The sequence below is a fragment of the Schistocerca americana genome, chromosome 3 (genome assembly GCF_021461395.2).
Source record: "Schistocerca americana isolate TAMUIC-IGC-003095 chromosome 3, iqSchAmer2.1, whole genome shotgun sequence".
NCBI classification, from domain to species: domain Eukaryota; kingdom Metazoa; phylum Arthropoda; class Insecta; order Orthoptera; family Acrididae; genus Schistocerca; species Schistocerca americana.
Genome location: NC_060121.1, coordinates 514,764,673 through 514,777,455, shown reverse-complemented (window position 1 = coordinate 514,777,455; position 12,783 = coordinate 514,764,673). Strand labels below are relative to the sequence as shown.

The 12,783-nt window shown below is 46.4% G+C and overlaps 1 protein-coding gene across 1 annotated transcript in view; it reads right to left on the bottom strand.

Annotated features, from left to right (window-relative positions):
- The window catches only part of LOC124606173 (tRNA dimethylallyltransferase-like), a 903,559-nt gene that overhangs the window by 288,717 nt on the left and 602,059 nt on the right, over positions 1-12,783 (bottom strand). Inside the window, exon 5 of the mRNA XM_047138139.1 lies at positions 4,950-5,065. Within this exon, the coding sequence (XP_046994095.1) occupies positions 4,950-5,065 (116 nt within the window). The remainder of the gene's footprint in view (positions 1-4,949; positions 5,066-12,783) is intronic.

Genomic DNA, 12,783 nt, shown 5'->3' with positions numbered 1-12,783 from the left:
TAAATTACTGATAGTCAGATGTGCGTTTCCGTTGCGTATTATTGATACAGGAGGATAATTTGTAACTTAATTGTGAGTACGAGAATTCATGTTACTCGATAAATAAGAATGAATCCACTCGCTTGGCAGACTGCTCATCTTGCAGGCCTGACTGCTTGATGCCACAGTATGAGCAAGGCATGTGGGTGCCTCTCAAAATGACATAATAAAAGAGAATACAACACGAGCAAATGCAAGATATGAGAAAAATCCAGGAGGGATGAGGGGAGGGGAGAGAGAGAGAGGGGGGGGGAGGGAGAGAGAGATGAGGGAGAGAAAGTAAGAGGGAGGATAGGTTTCACTCGTCTGAACAGAGATGCTCCACTGACAACGGAAGAGACAAGATGCTGGTGAACAAGACGCAGCGGCAGGCAAGGATGCGGCTCTCCCCCCTCTGGTGGCACACGCCCTCTTCTTCCTCCTCCTTCCCACCACCCCCACCCCACTACAAGGAAGTGCGATCGATTGCTCGCGAGACAGCCGACCGTCACGCAACGAACCACTCCGATGAAAGACTGCACTCGGTAATAAATCAATCGCTAATTTCCGCAATAAATCACTTGGTTATTTTCTTCATCCCTAAGCGAGAGCAATCTGTCTTGGCGGATGGTGGAACCCACTAAGCGCCGCCGCAACCCTCCAGACCCTATCGCGTTCGGAGGAAAATATTTTCTCCAAACAGGGAAACAGACTGCCGCCCGTCCCTTCTCAACTGTTTACCACTGGTGCCCTCAGAGTAAAGAACAAACACCGCTGGTGTTCCAACCCTTAAGTTACATTTACAAACAAACCAGGTTTCCGGCACTACTGCAGAATTAACATCAGCCGCTGGTACATCCATGAGCAGGGGGTGGTCATGGCAATCATGACCTTCACCCGCGCCCCCGCCGATGAACATTTTACTAAAAGCGTTATGACACTAATCTGCGTTATAACAGTTTGAGCTCCCGAATAAAAGCCTGGAACGCTACCCGCACGTCACCACAATGAACAAATTTGTACGTTACGCAACATTTCATTAACGATACTGCAGCTGTGCGCAGCTGTAACACCACCACGTTGAAACAACACCTTGGTGTATTCCTGATTACATTTGTTAAATAAGGGTCGCCTAATCATGGGAGAAGTAATAGAGAGTGGGGGGTCATAAATGGGTGTCGATTTCAAAATAATCAACTATTTACTCAAATTCAAAACCAACATGGAATCTTACATCGAACTGAAACTTCAAAAACAAAAACACAGAAAAGTAAGGTGAAACACTGAATCTAATAATTTGAGACTCTGAAATACATTGGTAGGAGGCTGAAAGTTCGGAGATCCTCATCTGCGCAAGTCGCACTTTCAAACCCTCAAGAGAAATAACCCAATGAACTCCGCATACAAATTGCACAAACAACCAGGTAAAAGTGAGCTGCTCAGAATAGGGACTCTGAGAAATAAGACTAACACCTCATGCTATTATCAAAAGCGACACATACATCTTCAAACTGCCCAGTCAGCACGGTCGACGACAGCTAAGAAGCGAATCGACAGAAAGCTAGGGAGCGAATCATCAGAAAGCAAATCTCTCTGTTCCCAACCAGAGCTCTGTCCCTTTAGAGGGATGGCAGCAATTTTAAATCTCTCTGTTCCCAACCCGAGCTCTGTCCCTTTAGAGGGGTGGCAGCAATTTTTAAATCTACTTCAAAGCATGAAAATTGAGGGGAGCATGTCATAAGTTTCCCTGATACGGCGTATAAATGCGCATAAACAATTTACTAAGTTGGTACTGAGTTTCAATGGCCTTGCTCTATAGGAGGATGTAACACACACAGTGTCAGGATTAAATGACAAGATGGAGCTAAATTTCTCGCGTTCCATGGGAATGGTATGGCAGCATTCTTCTTGACATCCATGTTGAATAGATACTTGCTACAGGTCAAGTGGGCACTCGGGGCAAGCCCCACTGGGGCAGCGCGTCAGGATTTAACTTGCGGAAACAGCAACTTCAAAATACGCCGAGCAGCCCCTGGGAACCATCCCAGGATGCCACCCAACTCTTGAGCAAAGCGTTTCTGTCGTACTTTACAGTGAGCACTGTTAGTCCCGGAATTCCATTCTTTGCTTGAGAACCTTTCCGCCACCATTCAACAGTCTGCCCTGCTCACTTTAGAATTGTGAAGTCATGTTACAGTTTATGTTTTTATATAAAACTGAACTAAACTCCGTCCGGACAAGTCTCGGAATACCCAACGACAACGACCGACCGCCGTGTCATCCTGGACTATTGGCGTCACTGGATGTGTGTATGGAGGGATGTGAGGTTAGCACACCGTTCTCCCAGCCTTTTACAGTTCGTGAGTGGAGCCGCTACTTCTCAGTCAAGTAGCTCCTCAGTTTGCCTCAGAAGGGCTGAGTGCACTCCGCTTGCCAACAGCGGCACGGCAGACCGGACGGCCACCCATCCAAGTGCTAGCCACGACCGACAGCGCTTAACTTCGGTGATCTGACGGGAATCGGTGTTACCACTGCGGCAAGACCGTTGGCATATTTTTACATACAACAACTCTTAATTTTTCAGCCAGCTTTCGTGGAAAAAAGTCACATGCAATGTGTCTTGAAAATGGCAAGGAAATCTAGTAAATTACAGCTAAGTTTAAGACATTATACTCGTATTTTTAAGTTGCTTGGCTGAGAGCCTGTCCACGTGCATGAGCCTGGAACCTGGCGCCAACAGAAAACACTCCAACCAGGCAAAGGAAACCACTCACAGAAGACTAGTCTCCTGCTGCTAAAAACAAATCCGTCTTGCTTTGTGCGTCCACAAGTATATCCAGCGATGTACAAGATCTTGGAATAACCTAAGGCAGAAAGGAAAAACCCTCCACTAGGAACAAAACAATAGAAAAACTGACCGTCCCGTAGAAACAACGGGAAGAAACGCCATCCTGCCCACTAACACGCTGGCGTAATCACAGTCTGCAGACCTCTGAACGCAATTCTAGCGCTCAATGAAATACTGATAGTGGCGAGTACAAGCTCCGAGTTTACACGTAAACCAGAGACCCATCCTAGCTTCGCGCGGGTAGCACTAAGTGTCTATTGCCGGACGACTTGGTATCTCCACATGTAAAAGGTAAAGTCCTGACTGATTCATTAACTTATCATCGCTCAGCCCAAACAGCTAAGGACAGAAATTTGTAATTTGGAAAGGGAGTCGATATTATATTATAGGCATCCTTTAAAAAGGGACTTTTCAGCACTGCACAGCATCTCGTTGACGTCCTTATGCTCATATTGAACAAATTGTGTAAGTGGCGGTTAGTAATAAAATCAACATTATGCCTCTCTCCATGGTTTGTCCTTTTCTGCCCACGTCCCGTTCCTAATCCGTTACATGCGTAAACATTTCTATACCTCTTCCATTCACAGCGCTGGATTTGCACTTGGTGGCCAAATTTGAAACTAATTTTTTCCAACGCTGATCGGTTCCGCATTAACGCACTAGCATATCTACCGAGATTCACTGCCGAACGATAGTTACAGACCACACTGGACCTCTGTGTGTAGCTGCACTTTAATTGTAACCACCTAGTATGTACAGAGACTGGTCAAGACTGGCTGCTCTGTGGAGTTGCGGCGGCTCTTTTCTTCTTTTCCCGAGTCACTCCAAACACCAATTAAATATGGAATAAATAACGATACACATTAGACCCTCATCGTTACTTTAAACAGTAAATTATATACACAAACCTTGATTGTGAATAAGTTAATCTTATAGTAAAAATCATATCTGAATTCCTACAGTAGTTCCAGAGATTAGTCATAACTTACTGAGGGAACAATGTGGAGGGGTACTTGAATTTATAATATATATAGGTTATAATGCTGTCAAAGTCGTGACAGCTTGTTGCTGTTATTCTTCTTAAATCAACTGCAAGACATATGAAGGCCCCACACACATTCAAAATGTTGTATACATCTGAAATGCAATTTCTTAATAGTCGTACCCAAACAATTTACTAAGTACAGGTACAAACCAATTACTATTATTACATTAAAACCTTTTTGTTGTTATTGCTACTGAAATCTGTCGCATCTGCACGTCACAACTTGGGGCAATGGACAGTTATATTTGTGGAGGGGAGAGAGAGAGACGGTAACATACTGTGAACCCCCTCTCAAAACTGAATACTGTGGATGCGCTCGTGGTTACCATGCAGTTATAGCGTGTGCGCACCAATGTGATTATTCTTCAGTCTACTGTACGTGCTGTCGATATTACCATTTGATGCCGAATCGCGTACTTAACAATTTCTGATGGATATTGTGCTAGCATTTTCTGTTGCCCAGACAACAACAATGTTGAGGGGACACGTGAGAATCACCAAGACATGTCCACAGCCTGTCACTGCATATTCAGGGAAATATCTCCTGGTTTACTACCTAGAAACAAAAGAAAGGAGACTGTTCCCTTTACTAGTGAAATAGCGGCGCTGGTAAGGGTGTAGATGAGCTCCCTAAAACAACACACACACACACACACACACACACACACACACACGAGCGCGCGCACGCACCGTTAAACAGGCAAAACGAAGACGGGATACGTGTTGAAGGATCATACGATAAGTACCATGATTTTACTGATGACATAGCTACATTCGCCTCTAGTGCAGACAGACTTAATAATGCATGAAAGGCACTAGTATGGCAAGTCCGAAAGTAGGCCTGAAAGTAAATTACAACAAATCATCCAACATCTGGAGAACGATTGCCTCCATAACTGATGAAAGCCAGCACCGACGTCATAAAACACTGGTCCTCGATTCACACATTCAGCAAGAGTAAGCGTAGCGAGGCAGTGAGTCGTGGACACCGCACAACAGCAGCAGAGGAACGGAGTGAGCGGAGGGCAGGGTACTCACCGCTTCTCCAGCAGGCGCTGCTGGTTGTAGCGGCGGTGCACGTCTTCCAGTTCGGCCACCAGGCCACGCTGCATCATCTCGTCCACGCGGGCGTCCAGGCGAGCGTCCAGTGTCTCCTGTGGGCACAAGTCGGAGGACCAAATAACAGACAGGGATCACCTCATCTGCTGTCACAGTTCTATCTAACTTATAATGACACATGCTGACCCAAAAGCCGACAGTAATCCAACAATGAGGAACCTGTCTCCATTGGTTCCTCATTGTTGCATTAATGTCTCAGAGCTGTGCCACACATACTGTAACACTAGTCTACGACAGTGGAATGAATCTTTCACTATGCAGTGGAGTGTTGGCGTTCTGAAGCTTCCTAGGACATTGAAACTGTGCGATGGGCTGGGTCTCGAACAGAGGCTTTTCCTTTCGCTGGCGTCAAACCTCCTCTTCTACTGCTATCTCGTTCCTACATTCCAAACTTTCTGCTGGGAAGTTTCAAAACAATTCACACTTCATTGCGTTTGCTCGACCCATTGATCCCTACATTCACGAGAGACACTGTATATCCCTGGTACATTTTAGTGGGTCTTTCGCAGGGAAAAGGAACTCTTTCGTCTTAGGCGGTGATCGAAGAAAAGTTTTGATGTTGCATTTTCACAGAATCCTCGCAATTTTGGCGGAGACTAGCCCTCTGTAAGGAAGGAAAGCGAGCTCTTGTCTCCTTCCCCTTCTTCTCGGTTTCCTGCAGCTTTTCTTTTCTTGAACGATCTTCTACCCTATGTTTCTCTACGTCCACTTTTACAGAGCATTTCTTTCAGATATTGCAGCTCGGCTAGGACGTCACAGGCGACGAGCGCCCGATGTGGTGGTCAGCACTGTCTGCACGTCCTCTGTATTACGGTAGCTTGTTGCAAGCAGGTAAAAATTGTTCATATGTGTGTGAAATCCCAAGGGACGAAACTGCTGAGGTCATCGGTCCCTAGAATTATACACTACTTAAACTAACTTGCACTAACTTATACTAAGAATAACACACACCGCCATGCTCGAGGGAGGACTCGAACCTCCGGGGGGGAGAGGCCGCGCATTCTATGACTTGGCGCCTCACACCGGGCGGCAAACAGGTAAAGGTCTGTGTCCGTTTCTTCCTATTTATTGCATAGCCCAGTGTACCATCTGTCTTCTTTCAATTAACATATCCCAGAAAGGGAGACATCCATTATCCCCTATTTCCATACTGAACGCAATGTTTCATGGCTACTGTTAAGCTGATACAGAGACTCATCCAGACATGCTCCCCCACCACGAAAGTGTCGTCGGCGTAGCTGAAAAAGTGCTTGGGAACTCTAAAATACCAGTTCCTCAGATTGTTCGTGGTAGAGATTTGCAAGTTCAAATGGTTCAAATGGGTCTGAGCACTATGGGACTTAACATCTGTGGTCATCAGTCCCCTAGAACTTAGAACTACTTAAACCTAACTAACCTAAGGACATCACACACATCCATGCCCGAGGCAGGATTCGAACCTGCGACCAAAGCGGTCACGCGGTTCCAGACTGAAGCGCCTTTAACCGCACGGCCACACCGGCCGGCAGATTTGCAAGTCCAGGGGCCACTGGGGATCCCGTGGAAACTCCATCTATTTGGTCAAAAAATCTCCCCGTTGACACTGAAGCAGGAGGCACTCAGTACATGCTCGATAAGTTTGACTGTTTGCGGCTCGAAGGAGGGTCTGGAGTCTTGATACTTTCGTGAAGAGCGACGTAACACGAGCAGGCCACCCTTCTGCAGTCTCATTCCCTTAAGATGGTTGGGTTGCTTGGGGGAAGAGACCAAACAGCGAGGACATCGGTCTCATCGGATTAAGGAAGGACGGGGAAGGAGGTCGGCCGTGTCCTTTGAAAGGGACCATCCCGGCATTTGCCTGGAGGGATTTAGAGAAACCACGGAAAACCTAAATCAGGATGGCCGGACGTGGGACTGAACCGTCGTCTTCCCGAATGTGAGTTCATTCCCTTAAGAACTTTCGCGAAATTGGCCGAGTTCTTTACTTGGTGACTGCAGTGTCCTACAAGAGATTTTAGAATCATAGCATGGATTTGCCCTGTGAGAATAAATAGTGCCAAGTACTGGCAGCAGACGCACAGCTTCCTTGTAAATTTTTCGTTAGTCCTTGCAGGCCTGGTATGGCTGCCGCCCTGAGATACAGTCGGTTCTTTACTTGCTGTGGCAAATCTGGCCTCTTCAACACCGCAACCATTTTCCTACTGACCGTCATGGTAGGGTCCTTCTTGAGCTTCTTGTAGTACCGGCAGAGAGCCGCTTTTGTGCTGGTAGTCGTCGGTACGCATCAGCCCCGCTACATTCCCTTTATCGGCTGCTAGGACCACAGCTTCAACATCATCTCTCTAGATTCGGAGAGCCTCCCGTTGCGTCGCATTCAAGTTTGCTTTCAGGAAGTCGGGACTTGTCGATGAGTCTGCAGGGTTCACGCCTAAATTTCTCTGCTTTTTCCTTTGGCAGGCCCCGAACAGCCTCCTCCGCACCACTAATTACAGGGGTTGAACAAAAGTATGGAAACACCGCGAGAAATACATGCTTGAACATAAATGGTAGCCAAACCTGCAGGTGGAGCTGCTGTACCTGACCACCGACGGCTCCCGTGCAATGGCCACAATACGTTGCAAATGTGAGCCGTGATCACGACAGCGGTCTGTGTAGCTGTTAGTACATTACGTCGGAGCAAAGTGAATTCGAACGTAGTTGTTGGTAGTTCCTGCAATAGACCATTAATTGCAAAAAGTGTCCACCCTCATTGTAGATACTTGGCGGATTTCTTTTTTGAGGAGGAGTTGTAGGTATTATTAGTGATGCACCGAGAATCACTTCATCATCATAAAACTGGGTCGAATAACTATGCAGTACCAATTGTGTCGTTAACTAATTAGTTCTTGGTTTGATATTCACATAGACAAACTAAAACTGAATATTATTTATTTTTAATTATTTAAAAAAAATTGTTTTCCATTTTAAAATTTAGTTACGCATTAATGTTGGCAATGGTGGAATGCTGGTGCGATTGTACATGTTTGTGTGTGGGGAGGAGGGTGTGTTAATTAGCTAATATCTGATTGCATTCACAGATAACGGTCTCAGAAATTTTGGGAACCACTGCAGTAGTGGCTGACGTTCCCACCGGGTGGCTGCCCGGCGGCAGAGTATCAGTATTGTGTTTGTTCTCGGTTTCGGTTTACTCCCTCCCACCCGCTTTTTTTTTTAGTTCCGTCAAAATGCAGTGATTGCAGCTCTTTCACTGACTGGCCCGACCGCTGTGTTACGTGTTACCAAACACAATAAGTCGCCTTATTCGGGCAGCCCGCTCTGTTGGTTTTTACACATATGTTGCATTATACACTGGAGCGCCGAAGAAACTGGTATAGGCATGCATATTCAAATACAGAGACATATTAATAGACAGAGTACAGCACTGAGGTCGTCAACGCCGATATAAGACAAAAAGTATCTGGCGCAGTTTTTAGATCGGTTACTGTTGCTACAATGACAGGTTATCAAGATTTAGGTGGGTCTGAAACTGGTATCGTAGTCGGAGCACGAGCGATGGGACACAGCATCTCCGAGGTAGCGATGAAGTGAGGGTTTTCCCGCACGACCATTTCACGAGTATACCGTAAATATCAGGAATCCGGTAAAACATCAAATCTCCGACATCGCCGCGGCCGGAGGAAGATCCTGCAAGGACGGGACCAACGACGACTGAAGAGATTCGTTCAACGTGACAGAAGTCCAGCCCTTCCGTAAATTACTGCAGATTTCAATGCCACGCCATCAACAAGTGTCAGCGTGCGAACCATTCAACGAAACATCATCGATTTGGGCTTTCAGAGCCGAAGGCTCATTCGTCTACCATTAATGACTGCACGACACAAGGCTTTACGCCTCGCATGGGCCCGTCAACACTGACATTGGATTGTTGATGACTGGAAACATGTTGCCTGGTCAGACGAGTCTCGTTCCAAATTGTATCGGACGGATGGACGTGTACGGGTATGGAGACAACCTCATGAATCCATGGACGCTGCATGTCAGCAGAGGACTGTTCAAGCTGGTGGAGGTTGTGTAATGATGTTGGGCGTGTGCAGTTGAATGATATTGGACCCCTAATACGTCTAGATACTACCCTGACAGGTGACACGTACGTAAGCTTGCTATCTGATCACCTGCATCCATTCATGTCCATTGTGCATTGCGACGGACTTGGGCAATTCATGCAGGACAATGCGACACCCCACACATCCAGAGTGGCTCCAGGAACACTCTTTTAAGTTGAAACACTTCCGCTGGCCACCAAACTCCCCAAATATGAACATTACTGAGCATACCTGGGATGCCTTGCAACGTGCTGTTCAGAAGAGATCTCCACCCCCTCGTACTCTTACGGATTTATGGACAGCCATGCAGGATTCATGGTGTCAATTACCTCCATCACTGCTTCAGACGTTAGTCGAGTCCATGCCACGTCGTGTTGCAACACTTCCGCGTGCTCGCAGAGGCCCTATACGATATTAGACAGATGTACCAACTTCTTTGCACTTCAGTGTATTTATCCCCTCCACGTCCCCTTCATGTCCCAGTATTGTCATCTGACTATGGAATTTTAAAATCCCGAAACCATTTGTGGTTTTGAACAAATAATTAATACAAAGGAAGCAGATCTATTTAGAAAATACTAATAAAAAAGCGTGCCTCTCAGTTGCGGATGACCTACCTACCAAATTTGGTGTTCTAAAAAGAAATTTTGCTGCACTCCACGGCCCAGTCCTATTTTGTAGAAACCGTTACTACACTTAAGACGGACGTCACACACAGCAGGAAAGGCAATTAAGTAAGAAAGATTCGTGTGTTGTGTACTGTTGCAGAGAGAGTGGGCGGATTAACGTCAACAGTAACATGTTACTGAGCGTCTTAGACGACAAGGACGGGAAGCAATGATGGAAAAATCAATGAAGGCAAGCGACGCCCCCGCATGACGTCAGAAGCGAGGTCTGGGGGCGGCAGGGAGGCGGCCCGGAGGGCGTGGGCGTTGCAGCGCCTTGCGCAACAGCCGGCGACGCCGACGCCGTCACAGCAGGCCGGCCGGCCGGCCGCCGCGTCCCTGGCCACTTCCTCCGCGGAGCACCTCCTGCCTGCCAGGGGCAATGCACTGCACTGCGACCGAGCGCTGCCGGCGGAGGGGCGCGCGCGCCTAACGGGAGACGCCACCACCATCCTCGCCGCGCAGCCAACTACCCTACCTGACTGCTCACAACTACTTTGGGACTGATACTCTGGCGGGAAGAGGTGCAGGCGCGCACCACAGCTGCCACGTCTTGCGCCGGAACATACGTGTAGTCTTACGTTTCATTCAATTGCTCAAAGTCGCAAGCTGGGATTCACACATTGACAGGAACACGAGGAAGTGCACACCAGAGTTGCAGAGCATACTAGTCATCTTACATTTCATTCGACCCCCTCACACGAGCAATCTAATCCATACAAAAAAATTGGGACTGGCATTAATGCCTTTCGGAAGAGCTGCACGATGTTTACACTTTACTTTCAAATGGTTAAAATGGCTCTGAGCACTATGGGACTTAACTTCTGAGGTCATCAGTCCCGTAGACCTTAGAACTACTTAAACCTAACTAACCTAAGGAGATCACACACATCCATGCCCGAGACAGGATTCGAACATGCGACCGTAGCGGGTCGCGCGGCTCCAGACTGTAGCGCCTAGCACCGCTCGGTCACCTCGGCCGGCCATTTTAGTTTCATATGCGGGAATGAATTTTTAAGACTATACACGGAAATATTACGAAAATGCTTTTCCTGACGACATTACCGAAATTTCGACATGACGGAATGTCCTTCTGTGAATATATTATGTGGACAAAATCTTCCGAATTCAAAATCTTAAACATGAGTGCGGAACAGCAGCTGTGCAAATCTGAAGAGTTTGAGAAAATCAGCCAACCAGTTGCAAAAACGAAGGTTTATTAGCCGTTGATCTAGGTTTAGGTATTTTTAAAAAGAAGTTCTTCAAAAGCAGTGAGCCTTGTCACATCTCATGATGGTACGTTAGATTAGCTGAAACCGAGCCGCTCTTGTCATATATAAAATTGACAAAACAAGGATTATTCTAATCCATGGCTTTATATAGCAGCCAGATTGCATTTAGTGCATTTCAGCATGGATGATCCCTAGTAAATGCTCACAAGTAGAGGTTCTTGTCAACATAAAATTGTAACATGAGTCACAGGATAAAATATTTGCTACATTTTGCAATCTATGTTGACAGGAGTATCTACCTGTGGGCATTTGCTGGTCAGGATTCATTCTGAAGTACGCTAAGTGTAATCTGGCTGCTATCTGAATTCATGGCTTTGGATAATTTTTGTTTTGTAAATTTTATATATGACAAGAGCCCCTCGGCTTCAGCTAATCTAATGTACCATCATGTGATGTAACAAGGACCACTCCTGTTAAAGAAGATATTTGTAGTAATTTCGAAACCCAGGTCAAGGGCTAATAAACCTTTGTTTTGCAACTGGTTGGCTGACTTTTTTCAACCTCTTACGAATTCATCATATTTTCATCTGCTCCAAACCGGAACTCAGTCGAAGATCTCAAGTACAATTTGAGTTAAATGTGACGCATGATGCTGCGTTCGAGCATCGAAACCCCGGCGGTCGCCCGTTTGGTTTCACACCGAGAAACAAAGCGCTAGATTTATGCTGGGTGACTATAACTGATATCCGTGGTGGTTATAATTAAACTGAAGGCGTTCCGAATGCCGCAGCGCAGCCTGTTTACATCACAGGACGCTAAAATATCGTAGGTATGTTCATTAATCGGCGCGCTCTCAAAGTATGCTCAAAAGATAATAGTTCCACTTTCCGCCAACAGATGAAAATATGGCGCTGTACGTAATCAGGCAGAATGCACTGTGGGCCCAGGAAAAGGGGAGTAACGATCAAACAGATGATAATGGTGATTCTGGCACGTTTATTAGTATATGGTCACAAGGTACAACATGTGTTCAAAATGGGCTCCCGACTGTACAGCGTGCTGCGTCCGTAACAAAGCATGGTCGACAGTTGCTCGCTGTGTAATCGGAGAGATATGTCGTCTTAGGCTATCCTTGACATCAGGAAGAGTCCGGATACATCCCTGATAGACACAATCCTTCAGAAATCTCGACAATCAGATATCGTCTGAATATCAGTCGGGAGATCTAGAAATTGCCTAGAGATAATGCGATCGTTACCGAAGGTTTCTCGGAGCAAATCCTTCTCCTGGCAAGCTCCTAGTTGTGTCGCCCCATCTTGCATTAAATTATTGGTATGGACATAGCCGCGTTTTTCAAAGTTGGAATCACGTATTGCATAAGGAGGTCCTTGTAACAACCAGATGTCAGGGTACACCTAACATCTCCCGAAAGAAAAATGGACCAAGAATGAAGGAGCTTGCGAAACCACACCACACAGTCAAATAAGCTTACTGCAATGGATGTTCCTTCAGGACATATGATTGAGTGGAACCCCATATGCGACACTTCTGTGCATTCACGGCACCGCGCACAGTAAATGTGCCTCGTCCGTCCAGGGGATATTCCCCGGCCACATGTCATCCATTTCCATGCGTGAAAAAAGGAAGGGCAAAACCAAGGCGTTGTAACCTATCTTGCGCCTTTATTTGTGAATTTTGTAGGGATACCAGCGTAAAATTCGCCGCAAAATCTTTTGAACTGTTGATTTGGGTGAAGACAGTTCCCGTGATACAG